At 47.4% G+C, this 23,768-nt stretch overlaps 1 protein-coding gene across 1 annotated transcript; it reads right to left on the reverse strand.

Annotated features, from left to right (window-relative positions):
- Nucleotides 1-486: 486 nt before the first annotated feature.
- On the reverse strand, nucleotides 487-22,516 carry LHX2 (LIM homeobox 2). The gene is made up of 6 exons (XM_059865187.1): nucleotides 22,501-22,516; nucleotides 19,450-19,571; nucleotides 16,510-16,712; nucleotides 15,522-15,904; nucleotides 6,865-7,070; nucleotides 487-774 (listed from the first exon to the last, which is right to left on the reverse strand). The coding sequence occupies exons 2-6, from the start codon at nucleotides 19,567-19,569 to the stop codon at nucleotides 487-489; spliced, it is 1,200 nt and encodes a 399-aa protein (XP_059721170.1). The 5' UTR covers nucleotides 19,570-19,571; nucleotides 22,501-22,516.
- Nucleotides 22,517-23,768: the final 1,252 nt, after the last annotated feature.

Below are 23,768 nucleotides of genomic sequence, written 5' to 3' on the forward strand. Positions count from 1 at the left end.
GGTTAGATTTTACAAATTCAGGTATTCGAACAGACTTTGACCTTAAAATTCTAAAACAACAAAGCAACCAATGAAAGGCTTAGGACTATTCAAAGTAACAAACTCTTTAACATTTTTTGCCCTGGTCATAAATATACAGAGAGAAAAAGAGAGAAGTGGACATGGAATCCAAAGAATGTAGATAAAACAGTATATAAGGCACATGGCAGTCTTTGAAAATACAGAAGCTTTAGCCAACTTAAATTAATTGCTGTTTCCCTTGCTCAGTCCACAAAACTGTACAGTTACACAAATGTTGTGTTGCAATAGATCTTCCAAGTTATTCTTCAGTCCATACTTCATAATACCAGAACACTACATTTCCTTCTGTTTTTTAGGAGAGATCCTAATTGTGGTTAGTCAGTTGCTCAAAGCCTCTATTAAAATACACTTGGAATTTCAGCTAAGAATAATTTCTTTTTTAAAGAAATTATTAAGAAAGAGTCATCAGAAAAGATTTGTAAGAGTTGTCTGTGAAGGACTTCGAGATTCATGAACCTCAAGACTTCCGGGCACTGATGTCAGGACCGACGTCACAGTTGGCATAGTGGGATTAGTCAAGTCTGTTAAAGTAGTGGGAGTGCTGGATGGACTCATGGAGGCATTGGATATTTCTGAGGCAGGACCCGATGGGGTCCCTGCTTGGAGTGTTGAGTCTGAAGTCTTATCCACCCCTGTGTTTTCTTGACGTAAGAGGTTCCGTCTGAATTTGGCTCGAGCATTTTGAAACCAAACCTGAAACAGTTTAATATAACAGGGCAGCATTTAAAGACCTGCAGTGTGTAAAAATGCAAAAGCATATTCACAAATTCATCAATGCTGGAAGTGGGAAATACATTTTTGCTGGTAACAATTAGAAAAGTAGTTCTAGCCATGAGAAATGGCCTCTGCTTGCAGAATATTCCTTCCTCCCTGTTCTTCAATCCCTGCAAACACTCTGCCCGGGCCAGGAGTGGGCTGAGCATGGAGGCTGGAGGCTGACTGCACAGGGTGTGTGAGAGGATGCTCAGAATTTTGGCAGCGTGCAGAAACCTCGAGAGCCCTCAATCCCAGCAGCATTGGTCTGGGTGAGGCCAGCACCACACACCTGATGAGCACAAAATCAGGAGTTTCCCCCTTGTATCTCATGTCCATCTCCCAGCAAAGTGCTGCTGGCACAGCCCAGGGCACCCTGCCTTCCCACGGGCTCCTGCTGCCCCAGGAGCTCCCTCACATGCCTGCAGTGCTCCCCTCTTTGGAAAGGACTGTCCTTCTTTCTTAATCTTCTCTTATTCTTTCTCAAATGCTCCAGCTTCCTTTGCCTACGCTTGTTTCCTTTATCAAATGTTTTCAGCACTGTTCTAACATTGGGAAAGGGACTGGAAAGGTATTAAAGACCTGCATTACATCAAAAACTGTGATTTCTGCTGCAATAGCAACCACACAATTTTTTCCCAAGGTTTCTACTTCTTGCATTCTTTGCTTATCTGAGTGAAGGACGGGGAAAGTGAGTGCCGAGGGGACAGCAGCCCGTGCAGAGATTCCGCTCCTGGCTCTGGAGGTGTCTGGCCCTGCCGCGGGACGGGCTCCGAGCCCAGGGCCGGGAGGGAGGGAGGGAGCGCCGCAGGAAGGCGGGCGGAGCTGGCGGTGCTCCCGCTGCAGTCCCAGCTGATGCACCTGCCTCGGTTGCTTCACCTCTCTCCTGCTTTCTTCACGTCTAGGGATGATCCAGCTCCAAATTCGCCCTATCGAGCACTCTTCCTTCCTTGGAAAGCTTTCTTCCCCAGCCAAAGGTCTTTCATGCGCACACCCTGCCTCTCACACTCTCTCCAGGGAATGCCACAAGGAAATGATCCTCAGGCACAAACTCAAGGGCCATGCATAAATCACATCCCTACAGGTCCTTCCTTCTGAAAGCTCAGTATTTTAGCCCAGTTCATGTTGCCATTTGCTTTGTTAAACACCTCATTTAAAGGCTGTTTATCAGTTTCATATACAAAAATTCTCTTAAACCAGCACAGGTAAAATATTCCCACGATTTTATCAGAGTCCAGTATAGCAGTGACCCTGCTACAGACAGCAGTGTGGTCAAAAAGGGGCAAACCCCAAAGTGGTGGTTTTGCCTGACACGTTCCCAAGCAGTGTCCTCTCGTGGGACTGCTCAGAGCCCCTCGTGTGCAGGGGCTGTGGGTGAAGCCAAGCACCTTGCTCTGGTCACTTAAACCACAAAGGCTCAAGCACCAACTGCTCAGGAACAGCAAAAACAGCAGCTGGAACTTTCAGAGGACTTTTTACCTTTCAGGTAGAAATAATTTCTATTTGTTCCACAAAATAATTTAGTGGTTGGTTTCTTTAAAATACCTTCTGGCAATGGTATAAAGGATAACAGCTGTAAAATGGAGTTTGGAGCTGGCCACTGTGGCTGTGTGTGCTCATGTAGCCACGGCATAGTTAAAAGAGAACAGACAAACCAGTTGGCCAGCTGTAGATACACCTAATTCTGCATAATTTCACATTTATGTTCATTAAAATACCCATACTTTTACATTCAGTAGTTCCAAATATGGGAAATATGACACTCTCCTGAATGTCCAGCTGCTCCTTAACCTTGCCAGGGCAAGAGGCTCTATGGCACTTTTTGGAAACATGTAGTTTATAAAGTGAGAAAGATTCCTAGTGTTTATGGATTTCCCTTCACCTTCCACTAATATGAATACCTGAGCTCAGCTGCCCTTACCAATGACCACCCATACTGCTTTCAGGAGCTGCACATATAACATGGTTCATTGTCTCTGTATTAGTGGCAATTCATGTTAGGCATTGTAAATATCATATAACCTGCAAGCATTACCTGAAAATAGAGATTATATAACTGCTTTTACTTCCTTCCCCACTGGAACATTGTCAAGGTTAATCAGTTAATGGTTACAAGGCTCTTTAAAACTGTATTGTAATAAATATTTGTATTACTACTGAAAATACATCTAATTATTTGAATTCTGAAATCACCTTGTCTTATGACAGAAGGAATAACATTATTTCCACCATAGTGATATTCTGGCATGTGCTTTAAATCTGACATCCTCAGCAAAGCCTTCGTGTTAGAGAGTGGTGAGAGAGGAGCAAAGCTGTTCCTCTGCCCGTGGGGCTGTTCCCCTGCCCGTGGGGCTGATCCTGGGGCTGTTCCCCTGCCCGTGGGGCTGATCCTGGGGCTGTTCCCCTGCCCGTGGGGCTGTTCCCCTGCCCGTGGGGCTGATCCCCTGCCCGTGGGGCTGTTCCCCTGCCCGTGGGGCTGATCCCCTGCCCGTGGGGCTGATCCCCTGCCCGTGGGGCTGATCCCCTGCCCGTGGGGCTGATCCCCTGCCCGTGGGGCTGATCCTGGGGCTGTTCCTCTGCCCGTGGGGCTGTTCCTCTGCCCGTGGGGCTGTTCCTGGGGCTGTTCCCCTGCCCGTGGGGCTGATCCCCTGCCCTGGCCCTGGCCATACCCCAGCAGGGACAGCAGTGTGCAGGGCTGTTCCCAGGGCTGTGGGGCCGATCCTGGGGCTGCCCTGAGGCTCCCATGGGCAGCTCAGGCCGTGCACCTGGAAGGGCATGGCAGAAATAACCACCCAGCCACACAGGACTGGAAGAATCCTTCCAGAAGGACTTATCTCACATCAATTACACAATTCCTTCAGGACTGAGGAATAAACAAAATCATTGGGAAGTATTTAGTGGGTTTCTGTCCAACTGGATCAGTACAAGGCTGAGCTATTTCAAATCAAAGGGGAAAATACAGACCAAAACTGCCAGTGAAAAATGAAAAGCAGCTGCAAGACCCACCACTGCTGCTGCCACACTCCGGTGAGCGGGGCTGGATGCGTGGAGCTGGGCACTCAGCAGTTAGGCAGAATAATACTTACTGAGGTGAAAAGATTGCACTCCCTCTTCAGTGATCTGTGGAGCAAATTCTTTGTCTCTACCAAGTCAAATAGGAATGAAATAACATCTCCATATGATAAGGGAGTGTTGAAAAGTTGAAAACAAACCCACTAAGTGTTGGGAGGGATTTGGATACTGAAGTTAATGGGATCATCACCTTAGATAACTTTATTTTCTAGTTTGTAACACCTCCATTGCTGCATCTGTTACATATTAGCTGTGTGAACAGCTTCTGCTAAAAACAAATTTTTAAACCAATTTTGCTCATTCACACAGCTACCTGGAGACGTTTAGGTTCTCTGAGTTTCACTAAGTAGTAAGTGGAGAAACAAAACATGGAGGATGTAACACCACAAAGCAGACTGTGTTCACTCATTGCACACACATTGTGATCACTGCTGTAATTAATAACTGTTCAAAGAGATGTTTAATGAAGGGGAGCTCAGGAAGAGCCTGCTGCCTAAAGCAAGTCTTCACTAAAGGGCAGCATAGATTCCCACATGGGATAGAAGTATTTTAGGCTTGTTTACTACTGGAAACTGGAGCAGCAGAGTCCAAATGCATGCAGCGAATTCTGTAGGATTCTGGTAGTGACTTTACTGGGGACTGATTCAAGAAAAAAATAAGTGGTGTACAAGACACACACTGAAAAATGATGTTTTATGTTCCTGAAGTGCTTAGGCTGTGGATAATCTTATTCCAGACATCTGGGGAGAGAAGAGGTACATACCTACAGCTAACACATCACACCTCCTCAGGGCTACCTACCTCCACCTTCCTTTTCTAAACTCACAGGAAGAAAGATCAGTTCCCCAGAGAGCAGCATTTATGCCAGCTAGGTTGGCTAGCTCACAATTAGCTGGGGCCGTTAATTACTAATGATAGCCTACAATAAAGGGCTTGTGTTCCCCAGCTGTAGTACAAGAGATATATTAATTAAATTGCAAATGCAAACTTAAATTGGAAGGAAACAAAGTAAAAATAGATGTTAAAAACATAAATAAGTTTGCTATGTTTAGAATGTGACTACTTTGAGAGAACAGTGTGCATTACAAAGGTGTTGAAGGAAATGCATTCTGAGAACAGTGTTGCATTTCCAGGCCATCCCACCACTGGACATGTGCAGCTGGTGACAAATTGCATACAAAGCAAAGACATCAGTCAGGGCTTCCAACTCCAATATGACAGAGCATTTAGAAACTCCTCCAATTCTCTGCTCCTCTATGAAGTCCTCTCATTACATGACATGGGGGGCTGTCTCTACAGCATCATCCCCAAGGAACAATCCTCACCACCAACTATTGTCTTCCACCACTGCAGCTAAGGGAGACTGGACATAAAGGAGTATTTAACTCTGAAAGTAAAAGAAGTGAAACACCAAATACCAAAAGGATAGCAAAACTTTGGTTTAATTGTAAAGTTCTGCAACAAACAAAAGAAGAACCACAAAGCACCTTAAAACTGCAAATTGTGACATGTGTAAGATGAAATGAAGAAGCAGTGAAGCAAGGAAGAAACTGAAAGAGGAGCAGAAAAGAAATGGGGTGAAGTCCAATTTTGGAGACAAGGAAATATGTTCTGAATAGGAAGAAACAGAGACAATAACTTGGAAAAAATATGCAAGGAAAGACCCATTCAGTGAAAAGAGAAGAGAAATCAAAGTTGGTGTGGAGTGACAAGAGAGAACAGAAAGATAATCGAAAGACACTTCCTAGGCAGTGATTTGCCATTTTTCAGGCAATTCAGGTGTGAATTGGTATTGCCAAAGTCTCTAAATTCTGAGGGTGAAACAGAGGAGTAGGGTCAGTCTAAGGATAGACCAATGCAGTAAATTACTTTGGTCACGTGTGTGGTTTAAGGACAGTTGATGTTCACTCTGCCAGAGGAATCTGTTCCTCCACAGCAAATCAGGCTCAGAAGAACAAACTCAACCCAGCTGTGAGGACAGAGCCACGAGAAGTCATTACATACGGTTTGTCATTTTACTGGGAAGCCTACAAAACCTTTGTTCCTTCTTCTGGTAGGTGTTAGCTCTGAAAGCTCCAGGATCCCTCCAGTGAATTCAGTTTTCCTCAGTAGCTGTCTCCTGCCCTCCACTTGCCTGGGACTTGGGAGCTGTCCACGATGCTTCCCAGGATGGGGCTCGCAGCCCTACCTGTCTCTAGGAAGGTCACAAATCCTTTTTCTACAATTAAGACCCATTTAAAACTTTCAGCAATAAATCCTGGAATGCCATGGTTCCTATATGCCCAAGTTTATCTCTAGGTACAGGCATTTGGGTAAGTGCTCATTAAAACTGACTTCTTGAGTCAGAACTATACATTAAAATGCAGCTGAATCAACTAATACTGTTCCTTTTCCTTCCCACAATAGCTCAAATGGAGTGTGTTCCCATGAGCAAGAAGAAGTACTTTTAAAATGCAGTTTCATTTCATTCTAAGTTACTAAACTATGAGTAAAAGTTTTCGAAAAAATTTAATTTATGTCCTCTTCAGTTATGAACTAAAAGCTCTCCTCCTTGTCCTGATAAAATGAATTCAAACTGTTGATTAATTTCTAACAAAGGTAAGCACTGACATGTTTTCTGAATTTCTAAGCTAAAAGCTCTCTATGTACAGTGAGCACTAACTAAACTAAGTCACTTTTTTTGTACAGCAGCCTGGAAGCTAAAACATGCACCAGAATTAAAGAACTCCAGGAAAACAAGCAGGGCCCCAAACCTTCTCAATTCTCATTAAATTTAGAACCCAAGTGATCTGCTCTGCTTGAGAAACTGAAAAGAGCTAACTCTTCTCATACTTTCTGGGAATTAACTTAGAGAAGGTACGAATGATTAAGAATATCTTAAAGACCAGCAAAAGCCACGGCTTTTTAAATATAAAATTGATATTTTGGTTACTTTCCAAGGCAAAAGACGGCTCTTACCTGAAGAACTCTTTTGGTGAGGCCAGTTTTCTGAGCTAGCTGTTTCAAGTCCTTGGCATCAGGGTTGTGGTTAATAGCAAAGTATGACTTCATTGTCCGCAGCTGGTGGTGTTTGAAGGACGTCCTCATGCGCTTTGTTTTCTGATTGCTGGGGTATTGCTGGTCTCTGTCCAGGTGGTCTCCATCGTTTTCATTGCAACTTAAAGCTTAAGGCAACAAGAGGAGAAGACCTGTGAATCTCTTGCTCCACAGCCAATATTGTTTGCAATTTCCCTCAGTGCAGCAATTCAAATGACACACCCAGCATGTACTGGCACAAGCCCTACCTGCCTTTGCTCCATTTCATGGATTTCTAGAGCAGTTTAGTTTGGAAAAGCCCTCTGAGGTCATTGTGCCCTACCAAGGCCACCACTAACCCGTGTCCCCAAGTGCCACATCCACATGGCTTTGATATCCAAGGACAGGGGCTTCACCTCAGCTTTTGGGGAAGTTTCCTAATATCCAACCTGACCCTTCCCTGGCACAACATGAAGCCATTTCCCCTTGTCCTGTCCCTGTTCCCTGGGAGCAGAGCCTGACCCCCTGGCTGTCCCCTCCTGTCAGGAGCTGTGCAGAGCCACAAGGACCCCCTGAGCCTCCTTTTCTCCAGGCTGAGTCCCTTTCCAGCTCCCTCAGCCTCTCCTGGGGCTCCATTCCCTTCCCTGGACACACCCAGCCCCTCAGGGTCACTCCTGCCATGAGTGGCCCAGAGCTGCCCCCAGCACTGGAGGTGCCCTGGCAGTGCCAGCGCTGGGGCGAGCACAGCCCGGGGGCCGTTGGGCTCTTGCCCACCTGGGCACAGCTGGATCATATTTCTGCACCTTCCAGCCATTCCCTTACAAAACCAGTCTGCAAGGACCCTGGCCTTCCCCTCTGTGGCTTTTAAAATGTCAGCTCTGCTCCCTTTCCCCTCTGCTGCACCTCCACAGAACTTTTCCTCCACTTTCTGTGGGAGGACAGGAGCTGTCCTCAGCTCCGTAAAGGGTTTTACTGTACTTGGTATCACCAGAAATTGCACTGCAACACACAAAGAGAGCTGCACAGTACACTCCAGTTAAATCTCAATGGAACAGACTAGTTAAAATCATAATTATTTCCTCTATCAAACTAAACCCTGTAGAGTACAAGGGAGACCATTAAATAAAACACTATAAAAGAAATAAAGTTAGTGGCTACCAGACAGCAAATTATGACTCTAATCTGACTAGCTAAAGAAATAAAGCTGTTAATACAACATAGTCACTGGCATGCAAATGAAAAATCTTTTTAATTATTAAATGTTTATATTTCAATTTTTTTTTTTAAGTGTTTGCAAATACTAGTTTGAATGATCACTTCTGCCATATCCTTTTGAAATCAAGGAATGACACTGTTTGGTACACGTGCAGAAACCAAGCTCAAGAAGAAGGTCTGTGAGAAAAGAACACTGTAAAGATTATCAAGAAGTATTAAATATTGAATGCCAAGCAAAACAATCTTGTAGAGCAGAAGTAGTTTTTCATTTATTTGTGCATACAGTAAACCATAGAAACCTTGCTAAAATAACATTAAGAACCGAGCTTAAATCCAATTAAAAATTAGGAATATAACTGAAAATTAGCAGTGACAAACTGTTGTTACTTAGCCTTTCCTGTCCAAATATCTACAAGTCCCTCTTCCTTTCCTACAAGTTTTATGCTAAAAGTAATGAAAAATTGCTATCTCTGTTCTACACAGCATGAGAAAAATGACCAAAAAAAATTCTTTTTAACGGGAATTATTGGTAAGTTTCTTAAACACAGGAACAGGCTTGTTTTCAATTGTCCACTATTGCTGTTTAATTACAACTGAGTACATCTGTAGATGTGACTTGAATTCATTGTCCATCAGTGGGTCTCAGCCCTAGTGAAAGCACACACATTCTGACAGGCTTGTATTAAGAACAGATTTAAAAAATACACAGATAATAAAATGCACGGATTCCTAAGTAAAGATGCATACAGGTTCCCTAAGCAGGTTTGCAGTAGCTACAGTAGCTGCTTTAGAAACCTCAGCCTTTCAAAACCTGCTAAAAAGTTGTGCCACAATACAGAGCAAGGCCTGCAAAAACTCAGCTCCAAGCCCAAAAGCATGTTTGTTTACAGATATGCCCAAAGTGTCCAAAGCCTCAAACTTTTCTTTGTTTCTGTGCTCCTATAATTTAAAAAGTAGCTAAGAAAATGGTACTGTATCCAGAAATGTGTGTCTGTGTGCGTGTGTGCGTGCATGTGCATACATTTGTATAAATCCTTTCCAGACCTCTGGATCTTGTGCCAAATTTTGGCCATAAGAAGCATTTCTGCTTATTTTCCTGCAGCATGGAAAACTGCAAGCACCTGAATTTAAAAGGTGTAAGATACTTCGAGGGAGAGAGTAACAGTGGAGTAGTAATGGAGCTGTTTGGGATGTAGCCAAATCTTCTTGGGTTAAAGATCTGGGACCCAGTTGCCCATCTGGAGTCATGGCATGTGCTCCAGTCTCCTTCATAGCCACAATTCCTGATATAAAGAGCACGGGGATAAATAACATAATAATGCTCATAGAAAATTCTGTTATGGAAATGTAAAACCAAATCATGCTTGTCTTTAAAATGTACCCAAACAATTTTAGATGTTAGAAATGGAAAAGACCTCTGTGTGTCGTCTTAGAGGCTTTTGAACCCTCCAAGAAATAGCAAGACAGACATAGGAGGAAATGCATCAAAATATCTGTCTGCAGGACTGAGGTCTGGTTCCTGTTAATATGCAACTAAACAAAGCCTAGGGCTGCAAGGAGCTGGATTTTAATGTGCCCCATAGAGAATGAGATACATTCGGAATCCAGGGATATAAAACTGATTCTAAACCCTCCCAGAATGGAATGAGGGTGTCAGCTTTTCATCAAGCCCCGATGGGAAAAGGAACAACTTACTCTGGGAATTTCTCACCATTTTTCCTCATGATCTACTAAGTAAAAATAATATTAAAATGGCAGTAGACATGTACCATTTGAGAGTGGCAAAATGTCCTTGTCTGCGATGGAAGTTGCAGAACAGATTTTGAAAGTGCACGAGGGCGTGTGCCGTTCGCTGTCTTGTGCAAGTGGTTTGACTGCTCCCAGGCATCACCCAATACCACATAAATAGTCCTAGCTGGTGCCAATTCCCCTCTTGTATTTGGTTGTGGTGCCTGGCACCATCCTCAACAGGCTATTTTATTCAGTCTAACAGTATCTGCATCTCTCACAGAATCTGCAATGTCCATGGGTGTTGCAGGCACAGATACACAGAACGGGCCAAGGGTGTAAGTGGAGATTTTAAGAGCTGAGGAGTTTCTGCAAAAGGCATCAGGGTGTAAAACTAACACTGTACATGCTCCTCACGCAACCCTCTGTTTTTCAGGCACTGTCTTCCCTGTTCTTTTGTGGTGTCCTGTGTATCTCCCAAAGGAATCGCTGAACTATCCATATGTAACATTTCCATTCCATTACAGTATCTCAGGCTCCTGCTGGGATTTCAGAAATACAATTGGTAGAATTCCAGTCGAATAGAGGAGCCTTAAATTAATGAGTGTTTCACTTCTATTTTTTGATAAAACAAATTCTGAAGCAGTGCCAAGTCTCTTTTTTGACCCTAGAACATTTCTAAGGCCCCGTGCCTTTCTCCAGACCCCACAGCCAAGCCACTGCCCTCCCCACCTCGGCTGGGGCAGCAGTGGCAGCACACACACCCTCAGCCCCATATGGGCCACCTGGTCACAGGATGGTGATGTCCACAGGCAGATCACTACATCCCTACAGATTAAGAGGAAAACATTTTGTTTTGATATTGGTAGCCAAACTACCCTTTGCAGATTAATGCGTAACACCTCCCTAAACACAACAACAGGAGCATAAAGCAGGCTGTGCTGGTGCTTTTGTAACAAAGTCTGTTAGAAGAGGAGAACTTGGGAACATTGCTTCACCCTCAGATCACCAGAGCCCCCCATGGCTTGGGACTCAGGGCAAAGTGTGCGCTTAGCAGTTAGTAGGTTGCTAAGGATATGGCACATGAAGATGAGAAAGAGAAATTTCCTTTGGGGGAAATTTTGTTCTTAGTAGCTTGTGCTTGACATGTTAGATTATGCCAAAAGAAAGAAAACTAATCCTGATTCTGAAAGAGTGATGAAACAAGAGACACGTTGTGGTGTGCATTATCTCTCAATAGTGGCTCAGGAACATACACCCCTTTCCTTCTGTGATCGGAGTCAAGGGGGTGTTTTAACCTCCTGCTGCCTGGAGAGGGAACTTGTGATTAACTAGACCGGGCAGGGGTGCAGCCTCATTTGTTGTTTGGTTCGGAGTGTGTAGAGGACTTTGTGGTAGCCTTGTCCTCAAAGGGGACAGAAGTGAGACAGAGCCCTCAGAGTGGTACTTGGGACAGGAACAGACATAGTCTTTCTCTTCGGAGGAAGGAGAAGACACATAGAGAAGGCAGATTCCTGCAATTCTCACCACAAGCACTAAAAGGGGTGAAGCTGTGGCACTGGGAGCAGGCAAGGTACCCCTGGCCGCTTCTGAGGTGCCTGGCAGCACTAAAAGGAGCGTGTCTCTGCCAAGCCATGGAGCAACAGACACAACAGCGCTGCCTCAACCTTGACATTTCAAGAAGTGTTTCTGATGAGATAAAGCCCGTGAGTCTTAAGGAGCCCAGGCCGAGCATCACACGGCCAGGACGGAGGAGAGCAGGATTAGAAGCCCTCTTCCTCCGGCCTCCCCCGGGCGCCTCGGACAAAGGGGCTGCGCGTCGCGGTGCCCCCCGGGGCCGCCTAAGGCCCGGGCCCCGCGGCCGGGCGGCCCCCGGAGGGAGCGCGGCCGGGCCGGGGCTGCGGGGCGGGAGAACAAAGGGGCCGGGAGGGGCGGCCGGGCCGGGCCCCGCGGGAGGAACCGCCGCCAGGGTTTTTCCCCTCAATTAAGCCAGCTGAATGGCGCTGAATGGCCGGTGCGAGTGCGCGGTCAGTCCCTGAGCGCCGCGATTAACCCGGGCGGCCCCGGCCGAGCCGGGCTCCGCGCTGCCCGCCCCGCCGGGGTAGGGGCTGGCGGCGGGGCTGCAGCGGGCTCCGCTCCCCGGGCCTGCCCAGGGACCCCGGCCCCGCCGCCGCCCGCCGAGCGCTCCCGGGCCCCGCTCGCCCTTCGGGGAGGGAGCGATGCCCGCGCCCTGCCCCTGCCCCGACCCCAGCCCCAGCCCCTGCGCCTGCCCCGGCCCCGACCCCAGCCCCAGTCCCCTGGGGAGGGGCCAGATGCGCCCGGGGACCCGAAAGGTGATCACAGCCAGGAAGGAGGGAGAGAAGGGGGGGAAGCAAGAAGAGGCGGGGAAAGGGGTAAACCCTAATTTTTCCTCGGAAATCTCTGCAAGACATCCGATTTTAAGCCGCGATTCCCGTCTGCTCGCTCTGTCACAGTAGTCACAGGGAAGCTTCTTGAGAGCTTTTAGTCCCAAGGGAAACGAGGAAGAAAGAGGGATTCGCTCTTCAAAACTTTCCAGGCTTTTCTCATTTTTGTCAGGGGAAAAAAACCCCAAACCACTTTTGACACAGCCACTTGAGAGGGTCAGCTCCAGGCGTCCCCGGCGCTGCCCCGAGCCCTGCCGGGAGCTGGGTCGGCGCCTCCGCAGCCTCCCCTCCCCCGGCAAAAAGCCGCCCCCAGTTCCCATCCGCCAGGACGCCTATCCCGCCTGGATATTCCGTCACCCTCTCAGTGAAGCACGAGGCATCTTCCTGCTAGCAAGGGAACGAAGTGTTTCTTAATATCTTGGCTGTTTGTACAGATTATGGGTATTTTATCAGCCCGTCGTGCCCCAAGTTTGCGCAATACATCTGTCATTTTCCAGGATATTTTAGTGTCTTAAAGCCAGACTAGATACAAATGAATAAAACATAGCAGACTGTGGGAGGTTTGGGGTCTAATTCACAAAGGGAGTATTCAGAATTCTTTACAGGTGCTTCTGTGTTCAGCAAGCTTTCAGCCATTGATTTACTGACCTAAAAAACCCATCAAACTCTATTCCAGCAAGTGAAGGAGGAAATTATGATCACAGGAACACACTTAAAAAAAAAAAAAGAGAGAAAAGAAAAGAAAGAAAAAGAAGTCTTTTTGAAGTATCAGCATCCTTCTAAGCTATTTTCCACTTGTCAGGCTCTATCCACATCTAAACCCATCACCCCCCTGCAAACGGAGTCTCGTTTAAGTAGAAAAAGAGAAAAAAAGTCAGTCTAATTCGTGTTGCAGATGAATATTTGCTGCAATTTACAAAATTATTTCAGTCTCTACTCTGCCACGTTTATGGGTCCTCCTTTTCCCACCACCTCTGGGTGTAGATTTATTTACACAGAGTATTGTACACAAATCACCAGGAACAGATCCCCTCAGAGGACAACATTGTGCACTTGTAGTGCATATCTGAGAAGGAAATAACAAGTTCCACTAAAAATAAAAAGAGAAACTAACACATTTTTAGATGGTTTGTCTTTTAAAGGCACAAAATCCAAGGCTTTGCAGTAATTTGCTCGTTTGTGGAATTTTACATCAACGAGCAACCCAGTCTGATTTCCAAGATCAATGGCACTTATTACCGCATAAATTAGTCGATTATAGGTCTAGTAAATAGTTAAGTAGATAAATAGCTTAAGCGAAGAAGCCAAGGGTTACTCAAAGAAGATCTCTAAAGTTTCAGTTGCAGGCTCTAAACAACGACTAAAAGTCAGACGGCAATTATTTTGAAAACGAATTTTTCAAAATGCATTTAAAGGCGGTTTATTTGGGAAGTCAGGGAGCAGTGAGACTTTCTCGGGCTGTGCTCCCATCCAGGACAGATGCCGCTGATTCTGTTTACAGGTCCTTTGAATCTGAACATCTGCCCTGTACGGGGAGACAGCGGAAGGACAATTAAAAGCTAATCCCTCCGAAAAGGAGACGTTTTTTAACGGGAAAAATGTATATTTTATGCATGTTTTAAAGCTGTACTGTTACTCGCGAGAACACTACATCCACCTTTCATCAACCTTCACCACTGGGACTACTACTGCTTTTTGCACTACTTCCAAATTATTCAGCAATTAGTTCAACCAATACTAGCTGGCAAATTCGTTCCCGAGGTGCGTTTGGCGGTTAGAGATGCGCCTTTTCTCCCTGCCGTTTTCAGTACAAACCGTCCCATTTCGTAGCTATTGTTACTCCCTTCAGGCGCAAAACACCCGCAGCCCCCCGGTCCCGAGCTGCCTCCCCCGGCCCGAAGCCCGAGCTCCTCGCCACCCCTGCACTTCTCGGTGTCCCCCCCGCGCCTTCCTCCCCCCGTTCCTCCTCCTCCTCCCGCGCAGGCGGAGCGGCGGCCGCCCGGCGCAGCCCGCAGCTGTCGGGGCGCGCAGAGGCGCGGCTCGGAACAAACCGCAGCAATCTTGGCCTTTACCGAACGCCATCTCCGGAAAAGAAGGACATGTTAAAGGCAAATCTGTGCCCTACGGAACACGTCCGAAGCAGATAGGTTAAAAGAGAAAACAGCCTGAAACAACTGGGGACGAGCGGAGAGGCACAGAGGGCGCCGAGGCACAGAACGACGCGGGGGAACGAGTTCGGTGCCCAGGGCCTGGCGGGACGGCCCGAGCGCCCGGCTCGGGGAACGCCGGACTGGGGGAAGCCCTCCTCCGCCTCCAAGTCCTCGAATAAAACCAACATCTAAGAATTTTGTTTTGTCCGAGCATTTTTTTTTCCCCGTTGCATACAAGCAGCAGCGCAGGAAGCCCCCGGGATGGCAGCCGTTCTGGTGGCAGCCACACGGAGAAGGGCAGCGAGGGGCACAGGGGAGCGGGGATGGGGAGGGAGGGGGCAGGAGGCAGCTCGAATTCCTTTGCCTGTAAAATTACAGTGCTGTGGCGGTGGGGAGGTTAAACGAGGAAACACGTCGGAAAGTTTGCTGCTGGATCCAGAGAGTCCCGGCTGCTGCCAGGCTCGCTCCCGTTCCTCGTGCCGCTGGGCTCGGTTCAGGGGCAGGGGCTGCAGAGGGGATGCTGCGAGTTTCCCGAGGCTTCTCCGAGTCACCTCTCATGAACAAAACTCCAGCGGAACTTGCCCCAGAGTGAGCAGGCTCTGTGCTGCCCGCAGACACCTGCTGCCCGCGGCCCCTGCCCGGGCACAGCCAGCCCTGCAGCCCCGACCACCCGCCCCCTCCAGCCCTTGGGAAACGGCCACTTCCTTTCTCTCTTTCCTTCCAAATCTTTGGGGTGCAAGAGCTCAGGACAGGGCTGAACAATTCACCCGTCAGCAGCTTTAGAGTGTAGCCACTAAAGAAAATTCACGCGCCTCTGAAGTGCTAACTTAAAATCTCTGGTTTCCAGATTTTATTTCAGGCTGCACTCCCCCTTCTTCCCCCCCTTAACCAGATGACCTTGCTTCAAAACATTTTATTTCCAGCTGAAGTGAAAAATGCTAACATATTAGCTTCTGTAATTGCAGTTTGACAGCACTTGATCTCAATAATTATGCCGCAGCTAAACTATTATTAACAGTTTAAGCTAAAATAAACGGAAATCCCACTTTGGAAGTGAACAGAAACAGACCATTTGAACTGCTCTGGGGGAAGGGTCTCTTACCTGCATTGTAGGCTGCCAGATCTGCTCCAGGCCCCGGGCTTTTTCTTTTCCTGGGTCTCCCCTTCTGGACAGTCCCCACGCCATTGTAATAAGGCAGTCCCAAAGTGTTGGCAGAGCCCGCTCCCAAAGCCGGGCCCTTCCCAGCGGCTACATCCGAGTGATTGAAATGCACCTGGTACTCCCCCTGGATGAGAGTCTCGAAATGGAGGCGGCAGTACACCAGATTGTCCTTCATGCCAAAGTGATCGCCAGTGGTCAGCATCTTGTTGCAAGTGGTGCAAGTGAAGCAATTTAAGTGATATACCAAATCCCTGGCCCTCATGACCATCTCGGAGGCAGAAATCCCCAGGTGACATCTCGCACATCTCTGCACCGAAAACCTCCTGCAAAACAGAAAGGCCAGAGGAGACGGTGAGAGCCGCATTCCCCCCCACCCCGTCCTGCGTCGGTTCTGCCCGAAGGGTGGCAAAGGGCCGCGAGCCCCTCGGCCAGGGCAGCGGCGCAAAGCCAGGAGGTTTGTGAAGCCCAGCCAGGCAGGCATCCCGGGACGGAAAGTGCGGGGAGTCTCCGTCCCGTTTCCCACCTCGCAGTGCAGCTCCCGCCCCACCAGACCCCACCAGGAAAAGGCACCGACCCCCGGGCCGCGAATGTGCCCGCACCCCCGGGCCGCAGGAGGCACCGCCGGCGGGCGAGGAGCGGCCCCGCTGCGGGCCCCGGCCCCGCACCCAGCACAGGAGGCCCAGCAGGGCACGCCTGGTGAAGGCCCCAGTAGCCAAAGAAGGCTGGGGGGAAGCTGTGCCCGGGCCGTGCCCCCCTCTCGGCAACACGGGACTCATCCTCACCACAGGTCTCCCTCCCCAGGGAGAGGCTGTAGGAGCTCGCAGCCTGCCCCACGCGTGCCCACGGATCCCCTCCGCAGTCTCGTCGGGACGGGGGGAGCGGCGGGCAGTGTCCCCGTCCCCGGCTGGCGGCCGAGGGCAGGCTGTACCTGTAATAGTCCTCCTTGCAGTAGATGCTGCCGTCCTTGCTGAAGCAGGTGAGCTCGGACTCCAGGTTGAGTTTACATTCACAGCACTTCAGGCAGCGCATGTGCCACTGTTTGTCCACAGCCAGGAGGTAATAACGGTCGGAGATTTTACCCCCGCAGCCGGCGCACAGGGCAGCCCTGTCACTGCTGATGGAAGGCATGGTCTGCTGGGGGAAAACAATTACAGACCGTTAGCGTGAGGGAGAAACTCTTGAGCACGGCTGGGCTCCCCCTTCCCCCTGCCCGGCCGGGGCCGAGCTGCTGCTCCCCTGGCAGAGGAGCGGGGGCTGCGAGCCGGCCACCCCGCCCGGCCCCCGCGCCCGGTCCCCAGGGTCCCGCCGCATCCCACCTTCCCGGGAGGAGGCGGGGAAGCGGGCGAGACAAACAGAAAACCACCCTGGCTTTTAGGGGAGGCGTCCAGACCAGACTCAGAACTTTTGTTTTCTGGTGGATTTTCCAGTCTCAACCCAAGAAAAGACGCTGTTCAATAAACAGGCGCAATAATAATAGAGTAGGGCAAATCACAGATAGTTCATTTTGAAATTTAGAATTCCGGATATACTGAGAGTGTCTGCATAGTTAATGCTGTGTGAGTGCGTCTATGTGGAGCTTGTCTGTGTGTGTATTTTCCTAGCTATAAAATTCCGAATGAATTACGATCAAACCCCCAGTAGTCACAGTGCTGCAGACACAGCTCTCTGCAAGCTGGTTCCAAACAACACGGATCGCGATCTGCTGTGACCCAAAGCGCTAAAGGGATCAGTAAATAAAGCTGCGAAGGAGATGAGCGTTACTAAATCCGAGGTGCAGAATGTTTAATCAGGAAAACGAAATAGTGGGAAACGTGGAGGAATGAGAGCGGGTTAAAACCAAGAGAGCACATTAGATTATGCTAGGATAAACTTGGAAGCAATAAAACTAAATATAAGCCCTATATAATTTAATAGTTTAGTGTCAAATCGCAATCCAGTCGAAACCCTCAAAAAACCCCAAATTCATACATATCCCGTCAACTTCTACCGAACAAGAAAGAGGGAGAAATATCGGAACCGTTTAAGCCTGCTTATTTATTTCAGCAGGCACCTTAAAACAGCACTCGGGAGAGGAGGCTCGGGTGGAGCAGCGTTTGGGGCAGACCTTGCAATATGCTGCTTTCCACTTCGGTCCCAACTCACTCTTACCCGCTTTGCACAAAAGCCCACGGCAGATCTGTTCTTGTGCACGAGAACCCGAAACATTTCCTTACAGCTGTGCCCAACACGCACCTTGTTTTGGTTCGGGGCGGGGGAGAAGTTGTTTGTTTGCTTTAACTCCTCTAGAGCCTTAAATCCTCGCGCAAAGCAAAAGCAAAGACAGCTAATCGGAGGAAATCGAAAGGAACCGAAGCTGATTTTCCAGCGCATGCCAAACCCATTGCTTTCATCCTGTGCTTGCGGGGATCACAAAATCCCATCTCTGTGAGCGCTCCCGTTTGCACCGCATCATTCCCACTAGGAGAACTCCACACAAATAAAACCCTGGCACTCCACTGGTGTTAGTCACAGGAACCCACCGGTAGCTTGTTTCTTTAAGGCATTAACTGAGCTCCGAGTAGGGATCGTTTTATAACCAAAGTAGTTTCTTGTAAATCCACTTTAAATGAAATAACGATTTTTTTCTACTTTGCTCTTCCAGTAGCAAAAATATCCTACGGTCTAGAAATGGTATTCAAGGATCCAGTATTCCAACCCACTATTTGTTACACACGTGTATCCATATAGATTATACAGTTATATACAACTATCTATGCCACAATATTTATTCCAGCAAAGATCATTGGGTGTTGTGTAACTGTACAGAGAAATATTAACTTTTTAAAAGAGAACCAAAACCGTTTGGATTAGAAATCGCATCCCACCCTTCTAGTACAAAGGCCGTTCTCCAGCCGGTGTTTCAAGATTAAATAGTCTCACTGTCACCTTTAAGCAAATTTCATTTAACATTACAAGAAAGTACACATACTGATGAAGTTTGAAAACCTGAGAATGGATTTTCCTTGCATACTCCTGTATCAGTTTACAAGATAGCGTTTAATGAACGCACGAGATAATTTCACTTCAGAATTGTAATTTCTTTTAAAAAAACCATAGTATACATAAATTGTTGAATCACTTAAGGCACTTAAAAAATTTCTTCCACTTCGGCAGCTTAACGCCAGTTAGACAGATGCATCTTTTTATTATCTAAATGTATTAATATACAAGGTCTACGCATCAGCAGACAAGATGAAATGTGGTAAAGTTATAAAAATTCCCATCCACCCGTCTCCCCGAGAAATATCTTCTAGTTCTCTTTGCCATGTTTACAAACCCACATATTAAAATTATTTAAAAAACCCCATAACTTAAAGACACTCGTGTTTGGTTTTTTTCTCCTTAAATAAATGCTATAAAGATTATCTCCATGAAGGCATCCTACCTGAAAAATAACAAAGAATTGGATTCTTTGGTGTTCGTGTTTCCATTCTGCAGACAAAAAAATTTGCTATGCCAAAATGTTACCGGTATAAAACCACACTTTGCCTCTTCCTAAAAACTTTGGAAGGCCGGACAGGCTGGGGGAAGGGAAGGAGTTCTTGGACGCTACCAAAAGGCTGGTCTATCTGTTTTCTCACAAGAGCAGTACCGTTCATTTCACCCAAGCGTTACTATTACTATGCATATTATTAATAATTAACAGTTTCATGCCTTTCCCCATGGTTTCATTTAATCTTTTGGGGTGCCTTTATGCTCAATTTTCTTCTGATTTAGTATTTTGCATACGCTTCTTCCCCAATCTGTTATTTCAGGGGAGAAGCTGTATCTGTGAGGGGTTTGGCATGTTTAGGGGGGTGCATGACTCTCCCATTCCTTCGGCTCCTACCGTTTCCGTCTCTCCCCTGTCTATAGCCGAGCTGATGGCCGGTGCTTCGCTTTTGGTTCTGCGATCCATCTCGTCGATGACCCCGTGCATCTCCGAGCCGGAAAGACTGTGGAAAAGCATCGCTGAGGAAGCAGAGGAGGAGGGCCCGAATTGCTGTTGCTGCTGACAGTTGTCGGGGTCCCTGCAGGAGCCCAGAACTTGCATTAACCGGAGCCCTCCCCCATGCATCTAGCACGGCCGCCCCGTCTCTCCTTGGGCACCGGGTTTTTCCCCGGCAGGGCTCTCCGGAGCGCGGCGCAGGAACTGATCCGAGGTTTCAAGGGATGGGGTGCAGAAAAGGCGGGCGAAGGGGATGAAGGAGAGGGGATAACTGGTGGTGTAAGCTTCGGGGCTTGGATCTAGTCTGTTGCGCGGCCCCGGCACATCTCTCTAGGAGGCTTCTTCAGTGCAGGGCTCATTGCCCCAGGTGCAGTCCCAGGCTTTATGCTCTGGCCCAGCTGGCAGAAGGCTGGGCAGGCTTACGGTTGGGAGGGATTAATAAATAGTAGAAATATTAAAAAAAAAAATTAAACCATCTTCGGTGAGAAATAAATAAGAATTAGAAAAAAAATTACGACAAGCCCCTTACATCGTACTGTGCGAAATTTAGAGGAGGAAAGCAGGGGAGAGGGAGGCTGCAGCAGGCGGAGAGCAGGCTGGTGCTGCAGGAGGCTGGGGCGGATGCCCACCGTACGCACTCACAGTCCAGAGGGCTGGCAGCGGCGGCAGCTCAGGGGCAAAGTTTGCTCCTTCCCCCGCTCCTCCCCCAGCCCGCTGGAGCTCATTGGGAAAAGAAAAAGCCAAGGGGAAGGAGGAAGAGTTGGACGGGCACCAGATGGGACGGGCACTCGCGGCCCCCCTCTGTCCTTAAAGCGGCGCGGCCCGCGGGGCCCGGGGCGGGAGCGCAGCCGGAGCCGGAGCCGCCGCGGTGCTGCGAGCAGCGCGTCTGCAGCGCGGGGACCGCGCGGGGCTCCGCGCCTTTTCTACAGCCCCTCTGACATCATGTCCTGCCCCGCCGCCATTGGCTGCGCCGCGCCCGGGCCGCCGGCATGTGCTCGGGGCCGGGCGGTGTCCCCGCGCTGTCCCCGCGCTGTCCCCGCGCTGTCCCCGCGCCGTCCCGGCCGCCCGCGCACCGCGAGCGCTGCCGCGTCCCGCTCGCTCCGCGGCCTCGGGAGCGGCCCGGCCCCGCGCGGACCTTGGCGTTTGTCGGTGGCCGTCGGCGACGTGTCGGGCCATGGCGCGCCGGAGAGGCTGTGGGGCACAACTTCTCCAGCGCGCGGGAAGGAGGCGTTCTAGAGTACGTCTCACGATACCCCAAACATTTAGGACCAGTTGAATGCACCCAATAACTCTTCGTTATGAAAAAAATTCACTGTTAGAATATAACAACTTGAGTCACTCCAGTTTGTGGAGCCTTCCATAAACCAAGGCCTCTTGCATCTCTCATTTCCAAGTAGACCGTAAGAAAGCCAGGCCAGGAAGGTCTCTGAACTTGAGGAAAAGCTTCAGAAACTCTCCAGGAAAAACAAAGAGTGCACAGGGAGACTGTTTACGGTGTCTAAATATTTATCCAGGAGGTGGGTAATAAGGAAGGACTAATTAGTATTAAAGATGTCAAATATCGCACTTCTAATTATGTTAGCAAAGGTAGCACAACGGAAGGTAAATCTGAATGCACATCTGAGATCATGAGACTGGCTGCCTCATCCATGACTATGAATTATTACATCACTCTGCTCATTCCTATCAGGTGTTGTTTTCTGACAGAGCGATTTGCCTCTTACAGGTGTGGTGCAGTTAAGATTATCCTTGCTAAAACTGGAATTCTTCTGTTTATAGCCCAACTTTGCTGGGTTTATACATTCCATCCTTTCCATCCTTACGATAATTGATGCTTTTTATAATCTTTCTGTTGGGATTGCTCTGAGTAGTTAAAGTCATTTGCATGTCACAGAGGAGAACAAAGTGTCTCTTGTAGAAATGCATATGAAATAGCCACAAGACCCCTCAAGAAACCATACAGAATGCAAGCTAATTTGGCATCTGTGGGAACTATCCGAAGTCTGTCCTAAAATCAGACCTCGGAAACAATGGAAGTTCATGTTTGAATTCAGATTAGAATCCTGCAGCACAATTAGTGGCTCTGTACAGTGTTTATCTTGATAAAATCATCTTTCCCTTTTCCGTACAGTTGTGAGACGTTTTCAAGCCCCGTCTGTGCTGGGAGCTTTGCCTCCAGGAGCAGCTGTGGATCATTGCTCACCGGACACCACAGACCCTGTGGTGGGACAGCACTGCCTCACCTTTGCTCAAGCAATGCTGCAGAATATCCTCCTCACAGCTGTGTACCGTGCTATCCTCAGACGTTTTAATACCAGATTAATTTCCTATCACCGAATTGATCACGTACTTTTTGCAGTCAAGAAAGGTCATGGATTTCTATGCTCTATCAGACCTTGCTAATTATCAAAAAGATTTTAGGTGCTTAACAGAATTAAAGTACAGTATTTTATGTTACAGAATTGCCTCAGTGGATGGAACCAATAATACCAAGAGCACGCTGAAAAAGTATGGCATGGCCTGCAGTTCACAGGGTATCTCTGATTGTCTTCTAATGGATATACAAACACAAGAAGACATCCAACCCTTGCTACCAAAACACAAGGAGAGTAACAGAATGTAAACATAAAGCTGCTAATGTACACACTGACACATGAATGGCATTTACATTGTTCAGAATAAAATCAAGGATACTTTCAAATAATGAGCCACAGAAAAATTGCTGGAGCAAAATCGTCTTCAGAATGAAACGCAGGCTCATTTGAAATGAGAGTTTTTTCATTAAAAAAATGGTGCAGCTAATAATAAAGTCTTTTAACCTGTATTTTGTTATAGGTGACAGGTGAACAAATCACAGGTCTTGAGTTTCTCTACCCTGCCTCTCTTGGTAACGTCATCTCCAGTACCATCTGCTACCTACCAGACAAACAGACCAACCACATAATGAGGTACCAGCTTCCACCCAGCTACCGTGACTAAATCAGAACAAAAGATTCAACGCCTCCTTCAACAAAGGAACACAAGTCTAAGCTGTCTTTGCTAATTGCTGGGTTTCAGGTTGTCTGTTACAGATTTTAAGTGAGCTACAAACTTCTATCAAATACTTATAGCTGTTGGATAAAGATACTAAGAATAAAAGATAAATGGAAGCAAAAGGTAAGAGAGAAGAGAAGAAAGCTTAGAAAATAAGCAACTACTTATGGTAATTTAAAGACTGTGGAATAATATAAACATGAAAGACCAGGGGGCAGAGTGATTGATATCTCATATGTTTTCGATGCCCCTACGGTTATTAGACTGCAATATATGGGAACATACAATAAACTATGAATTAAAATGTAATTGTAGCTTCAGGCATCTTCTTCATTGTCTGCTGTGGTGTTATGTCTTCATGCACCGTGATTGACAAGGTGTAATTAATCATCTTACTCAGTTGTAAATATGGGCACCCTTCACAGTAGGCATCAGGAAGTGTGTACCAGCAAAGGAAGCAATAGTTGACGCTGAGATACCATTAAATCAAAATCAGAATGCGTGTATGTTCAGAAATGTGTGTTTGGTGTGATGCTGTTATCGGTTATTTCTAAAATGCTGTACCAACAGATTTACTTGATTTGCAAGTTAACTACAACATTAACTGGTTTTATATATTTTGTCTCTTCTTCAGTTTTATAGGCAATGATGTTGTTCTCCTAAAACGTGAGCCAGTTTGCTTCCTGTCAGCAAGAGGAGCTCAGCTCAGCTCTTCCTCTCCCCAGGTTGCTGCACACAGACCAGCAGCTCCGTGGTCTCACTTGAAATGGTTCGGGCAAATTATTACTCCATTCATGGATCACCTTCTGCACTTCTTATATACTGAGTTAGACACTTGGGGTCATTTTAAAGTGAAAGAGAATAATGAAATTATCCTAACCAGGAACACTGCTCCATTTAAAAATAGGACATTTCTTGCCACCAACGCTGTCCCCAAATTGTAAATGAACATCTTTTAAAAGATTTTTTTCATTATTCCAGGGTAGGAAACATGTTATATCTGTTTCTTTTTGTAAATGATTGCTATCCTTATCTAGTTAGTACTGAAACGGTGTCTGAGTCATGGGAAATTAAGTGGTTTGTCTCAGGAAAATTTGGTGGTATGCATGTTTTTGATGCACGTAGAGCTGCTGAATGAATAATTGGCCCCTATTTAATGTCCTCTGCTTTAAAGCTGTCTAGTACAT

The sequence above is a fragment of the Haemorhous mexicanus genome, chromosome 21, assembly GCF_027477595.1.
Source record: "Haemorhous mexicanus isolate bHaeMex1 chromosome 21, bHaeMex1.pri, whole genome shotgun sequence".
In the NCBI taxonomy this organism is placed as follows: Eukaryota; Metazoa; Chordata; class Aves; order Passeriformes; family Fringillidae; genus Haemorhous; species Haemorhous mexicanus.